Source organism: Crocodylus siamensis, chromosome 14 (assembly GCF_052110815.1).
Source record: "Crocodylus siamensis isolate JL-2025a chromosome 14, ASM5211081v1, whole genome shotgun sequence".
Classification (NCBI taxonomy): domain Eukaryota; kingdom Metazoa; phylum Chordata; order Crocodylia; family Crocodylidae; genus Crocodylus; species Crocodylus siamensis.
In genome coordinates, this window is record NC_143408.1 from 6,976,512 (window position 1) to 6,982,511 (window position 6,000).

The following is a 6,000-nucleotide window of genomic DNA, read 5'->3' on the forward strand; positions in this document are numbered from 1 at the left end:
CAGAACCAGATCTTTAGGTCCATTAAATGGAATGCTTAGACTGAGAATCAGTGGACTTTCGACCACGTCTCTGTTTGGTAGATTGGGGTGGGGGCCTCCTCTTGCTGCCTCTGGGCTCCCATTCATCTCCTCTCCTTTGACCTGTTGCAGAATGATGAAGGTTCAACCCATGAAAAACTAGATTTCAAATTGCACTTCAGTTGCGCTTCATACTTGATCACGACGCCTTGCTATAGGTAAGTGCCACCTAAGGGGGCTCGCTGCCTTATCTGTGCCTCACAGCATTGATGTCTTTGCCACCCACATGAAGCTGAGCTTTGGCTGTGGGCTGCCTTTGCAGGATGTGCAGCATGTTTCTGACTTTTCCAGCTGATTGCTTCTGTCTGCAGTTTTTCTGTTCTGTGAAGGAACCGTGTCCTACTTATTAAAATGTCTGTCCCTCATTTCCAATTACCTCTGAAACCAACTTGAACAGTGGTGCATATGATGGGCTAGCAGAGGTCGATGAGGAATCCGCAATTTTTTTTTTCTGTTACGGAGATCGGAGATACCATGGTACAGTCTGGAGTGCCTCTTCTAAGCTTCAGTGTCCCACTAAATTTTTAACAGCACCCAGGCTGCTGTGTCATTTAGGTTCGTTAAAGCCTGCATGGTGTTGTCAAGGCCAAGATCAGCCCGAGTTCATAGCCAACGGTTTATTCTCCTTCATGTTTTCACAGCGATGCTTTTGCCAAGCTGCTGGAATCTGGGGATCTGCACATGAATTCTATAAAAGTAGATGGAATTAGCATTTCTTTCCAACATCTACTGGCAAAGATTTGTTTTCACCACCATTTTTCAGGTAAGTTCCCAGTGTAAATCTGTCTGCAAGCACTAATGTGTAGTAGAATTAGTCTACTGTTCATTAATGTCACTAAAAGACTGTGTATCGGCGCTATTGTACAGTAATGCCAGTTACTGTGCATTGAGTTAATACCCATTATTACAGGTACTAAGTTTAATGCACAGTAAGAAGAGCTCATTAATGCATGTGTAGACATGCCCAGAGAGTAACTCAGCTCAGGGAATGGAAGTACTCTTAGCTTGTGATCACAGATCAAATGTAGTCCGTATGAAATTGGATATGGGTGGAAGTGGTCTTGGCTGAGTTTTGGAATGGCAAGGTGTCCCCATCAAAGCCCAAGACCACCCCAAATGAGCACCCATAAGGATCCCAATAGATCAATGGTTACTTTTTTTTGGTGGGACATGTTGGCAGGTGCTACAAGGGCAACTTGCATTGCTGTTGGCTGTCACTGCTGTTTACAGCAGTTGCTTCAGTCTTTGGTGCTTTCATTCTAACCCTTCACCAGTACTACATTTAATTACTGGGGGTGGGGAGGAGAGTTGGTACTTTAACTTGGAAGTGCTGGCAATTCTCAGGCAAAGACGTGGACTGCATTTTCTCCAGACTATACGGGATGGGTGAGTTGAAATGACTTTTAGAGGGCTTTTCTTGGCTTTTTAGGATGGCCTGTGTTTAATTTTCAGGACAAATAATTGTTTCCTCACAAATAATTCTTGCAACAAAGGAGGCTTTGCAGTTTTGTGAGAAGGCAATTTGTGAATTAATTTCAGTGTCGCAACATCATTACACCCATTTGAAAAAGCAAATAGGTAGGAAAGGCATCCAGACCACATCACTCCTCTCTCCTGACTGTAATGATGCACTGGCCAGTCACCATTAACAGCATGGTCCTAGACTGTACTAATATACTTCAGTGGAAGCAAATAGTGGTAGAAAAGGCTTTTGGATAAAAACGACTTCTTTTTTTTTTTGTAGTTGTGGAACGAGTTGATTCTTGTGCATCAATGTACAGTCGTTCTATTCAAGGTCATCATGTTTGCCTACTGGTAAAAAAGGTAAGTTCTGAAAAGGGATAGTCAGGTAGAGACTAACTTAATCTGTACCCTTTTTGAGGGAAAGGTCGTAAGATGCTTAGGAACTGGGAATGTTTTATGGTGAGTTTTCTAGATGGCTTCTGCCAGCCCAGCTACCTGGTGGCCCTCCTGAATGCCTAGATCTGGGCTGCCACGGATGAACCTCAATTCATGTTGCCCAGGGGTTCAGAATTGGTAGATGTACTAGAGCACTGTGAGCTAAACACGACCATATTGCCCAGTCTGCACCAAAGGAGAAGAGCAGGGTTCATGGCCACTGTCCTGATCGGGCTTCTCCTTTGCTGCTTTGTCTAAGGGACTGTGCAGGCAACTGAAACTGTCGTAGTTGCAGTGCCTGGTGGCAGAGCAAACCTTGGGTATGCTGCAGCCACCGTTGACTGTTGGGTGTAGAACCGGGTTGTGATCGAGGAGGAGCTAACAGCCTCGCCTTTCTCTTTTCAAGGGAGAGAATTCTGTCTCTGTAGATGGAAAGTGTAACGAGCCCACCCTGCTTAGCAACTTGTTGGATGAGATGAAAGAGACGTTGTCGATGTGCTGAATATCCCTCATAAATACTGCAGTGACGAGAGATGCACTTAAAACCACATCAAGACAAACCAGATCCAAGTGTTAAGTTTCTCCCTCGTACGCATGTACTATCCTGGGCACGTGCTTTTCAGTTAACTCCACCATTGTTTGCAGTTTAGACATTTTAAGGCTGTCTGTTTACTTTTTTTTATTTCAAATTTTTACCAGTTGTGGTGTTAACCCTTTCCAGTCCAGAGAGATCCTGATGCATTTCATGGGGGGCATATTTATTCCGCAAGTCATGGTGATCCAATATGCCCTGCCCCCTGTGTGGGATGGTGGAGTGAAGCAGAGTTTTATCAGCAGTATCATCTGGTGATTGCACTTGTTACCAAGGGAGGTGGCCTTGGCCTGTTGGGGGAACTTGTTCTCAGCTCCACTGTACTGGAGATGATGTGCTTCTGGCAGAGGCTGATGTGTGACATGGAAGCCTACCTTTTGAATCTCAAATTCAGTTGTTCCAGAATATCTACATTGTTGATCTCTTAAGAGTTAATCCACGAGCCTGGTAAGAGTTGGGATGTTACTGAATTTCTGCTTGTGACAGCTGCCTTGGGCCTTAAACCTTCAGTTATTGCCAATTGAAAGGATAGAGGATGAACATATACAGCATATCAAGCACAGGCTGAAAAGCGGTACTGCTCAGTCCTCACTGCTCTCGTTGGTCCCCACAATGAGTCCTGTTAAGCCTCTCCCCTTCAAGTGATCTCTGCTGATGTGTTTTGTAAAGTCCACTGAGATTTCACATTCCTAAAAAGTTAGAATGTAGCAAAGAAACTGGAAATCCAAAGGTCTTTTGCTCCTGTTTTTTTTTAATTTTATTTAATTTAATTCTTTTTTTTTAGTAATTTGGTTCTCCAGATGAGGTTGACCACTACCAGCTTGGAGAAGTATGCCCCTGAAATACTTCCTGTTCTGAAACATTTGCCCTTACCCCGGCTCTTGTGGTGAGGTTTGTCATCCCAGAAGCATTCTGGTGGGCCTGCCTTCCTGATGGTGGATTCAGCTTTAGACATGTGCTGACAGCATAATTGGGCCATCGTATTAAAATGGCACCTGCCCAGTTGGGAGAGGGAAGACCAGGGCTGGCCAGTGACAAGTTGACTCTGCTCTGTGCTTTTTGTTAACTAATACCTGGAATCATTGATTTGGAAAGGGACAGCCTTCAATCTGTGTAAAACAGATGAGCAAAATAGACGTAAGTGGCATTTTTTCCCCACACTATCTGCCTCTCCTAAAGTTTTCTTTAAAATTTGTGTTGCTCTATACCCAACAAGATAGCAACCTGTTAGATGACTGTTGCTTGGAGTTGAGGTGAGAATTGCCAGTGGCTCCAAAAAGCAGGGGAGAGAATTGAAATGTCTGTAACTTTTTGACGATCACACTGCTTCAGCAGGAGTCCTTATTGCACAGTAGACTTCTACAGAAAACCCTACCTGTATGGGACAGGGATCTTTATCCTTTGGGTTAATTTAATGTACTATGTTAAACATAGATTGTGCTCTTTATACTTTACCCCATACTAGGTTGGTTTTTAAAGGCTCTGCTATGGTTTTATTGTGAGGACCTGCATCCTGTTCTGTCTGTGCTTGAGTACGGCAGGAACCCCTTTGCAGCAGGCTCCTCTGCTGGTGAAGTGGTAGTGTCTGGTATTGGTCAGCCTCCCTTGGTTAGCCAGTTCATGTATTAGAAACTGGACATATAAAATTGTCTTAAAGGATAATGTTCCTTAATTAGTGGGGTTTTTTTAAAAACAAAATTCATGGATGAAAATTGTCACTTTAGCATGTAGTCTCTTCTCTTACAGAATCCTGTGCGGTGATTCTAGAATTTTGAAACTGTATGATGTGTTATATTAAAAGAAATTTATTTGCTATCAACATTCCCTTACAAAGAAAAGAAAAACATACCACAAGCTGCTGTAACGATTTTGTGTCGAGATGATCCAATAAAATTTCAAAAAAGTTCATTTTGATTATTATAACACCTTCCTATTCCTACTGCCTTTTATTAAGAGGGAAACCCAACTGTGGGGCCAAACTCTACTCAATGCAATTTTGCACAACATCAAAGTGCAGGCAACTGTGGGATGGAGCCTGTAGTTCCATAGGCTGCCTGAGGGCTTAGCACAGGAAAGTACAAATGAGCTCTCAACCTAAAATGGCAAAGGGCAAAAGTTCATGAAGGCACAGTGTAAGCGCTCCAAGACCAGAACTGATACTCCCCACTTGCAGATAAAGTGGGGCAAGACACCCAAGTGGTTTTTAAGACCTGGAACTTGCTGAGTTTCTGAAGTAGAGTATCCAACATGGCTTCCTGCAAGAGCTGAAGACGGGATTGACCCAGGAATACCTCCCAGTTCTACCTTTCTAATGCATATTAACAAGCGATACTTGTCAGCTCTCTTGATGGGTAGCAAGGGCTCTGAAAGCTGTGAAGACAGTATACAGAAAGGAGTCCTCTGGTGTGAAGGCTTGAATTTATACAATTAATGCCTCTTGAATTAACCCATATTTATTGCCTGATTTAACAGCAACCGAAGTTCCTTTCCATACCAATCTTTGATGACCACAAGAGGTCAGGACATCCATTTTAGGTCCCTTTGCTAAAAGACAGTATTGCGAATGGTTCCTTCAACCCAAACAGTGCAGGGAAAAGAAATTTTTCAGCTGGCCTAAGTGAAAACTGTATTTTCACTCCTGTTTTAAAGCTTATAGGTGTCTTTCTGTGTGCTCTTTTTGGAACTGGAAGATGTGTGTGTTGTCAGAAAACCCTACCACTGCACAACAGTCCTGTAGCCCAAAACTGCCTGCTTTTGTGGGGACCCTTCATATCTGACCACATGCAAACTATGTTAAAGGAACATTGATTTTTTTTGTATTGCCATCTCAATCACTCAGAAGTTGGGAAAGCTGAAAGCGTTAGCCTGACAATTCAGGCTCCTTTTGTGTACATATGATTGTCTAATTACACGGTCCCATTTAATGCATAGAATAAATGGTACTGAGTAATGAACACTGTTCGATATTTTGTCTCTGTTCATTGTATGTCTGATTTATGGCACCACATTCAAACTGTTCTGAAGACAGAGTTAATTATGGCCTTTCATACATTTTCTCTGCTGCTCATCAATAAAAGTTTTGGTTGCAGCCTCACAAACATTGATTTTTTTTTTTTTATATTCACACCACCCCTGGACAGGGAGGAGATGGTGTCACTCCTGCAGGTGAGAACTTTTAGGCACAGGTGAGGGTTGTGTCCTCTAATTTTCAGTGCCCACTAGACACTTAGCACTGGGCATTTTCTGAGTATGTGGCATCATGTAGCACTTTTGCATGTTGAAACCATATCTGCAAGCCAGCAGCCAAGGTCTTGAGTCAGGCACTGAGAACCAGAAGAAACCATTAGTGTCCATCCTTGAAAATCCCAAGTAATTTGCCCAGCAACACATTAGGAGCCTCGGGTAGGGACAGAATAATCTGTTCTCCACAG

At 43.1% G+C, this 6,000-nt stretch overlaps 1 protein-coding gene across 2 annotated transcripts in view; it reads left to right on the plus strand.

Annotated features, from left to right (window-relative positions):
* AP3D1 (adaptor related protein complex 3 subunit delta 1) overlaps positions 1–4,475 on the plus strand; it is a 72,489-nt gene extending 68,014 nt beyond the window's left edge. For both annotated transcript variants that reach the window (XM_090028073.1, XM_090028074.1), the window contains 4 exons: positions 151–236; positions 720–841; positions 1,823–1,902; positions 2,384–4,475. In XM_090028073.1, coding sequence (XP_089884199.1) covers positions 151–236; positions 720–841; positions 1,823–1,902; positions 2,384–2,479 — 384 coding nt within the window. In that variant the 3' untranslated portion in view covers positions 2,480–4,475. The remainder of the gene's footprint in view (positions 1–150; positions 237–719; positions 842–1,822; positions 1,903–2,383) is intronic.
* The last annotated feature ends 1,525 nt before the right edge of the window (positions 4,476–6,000 follow it).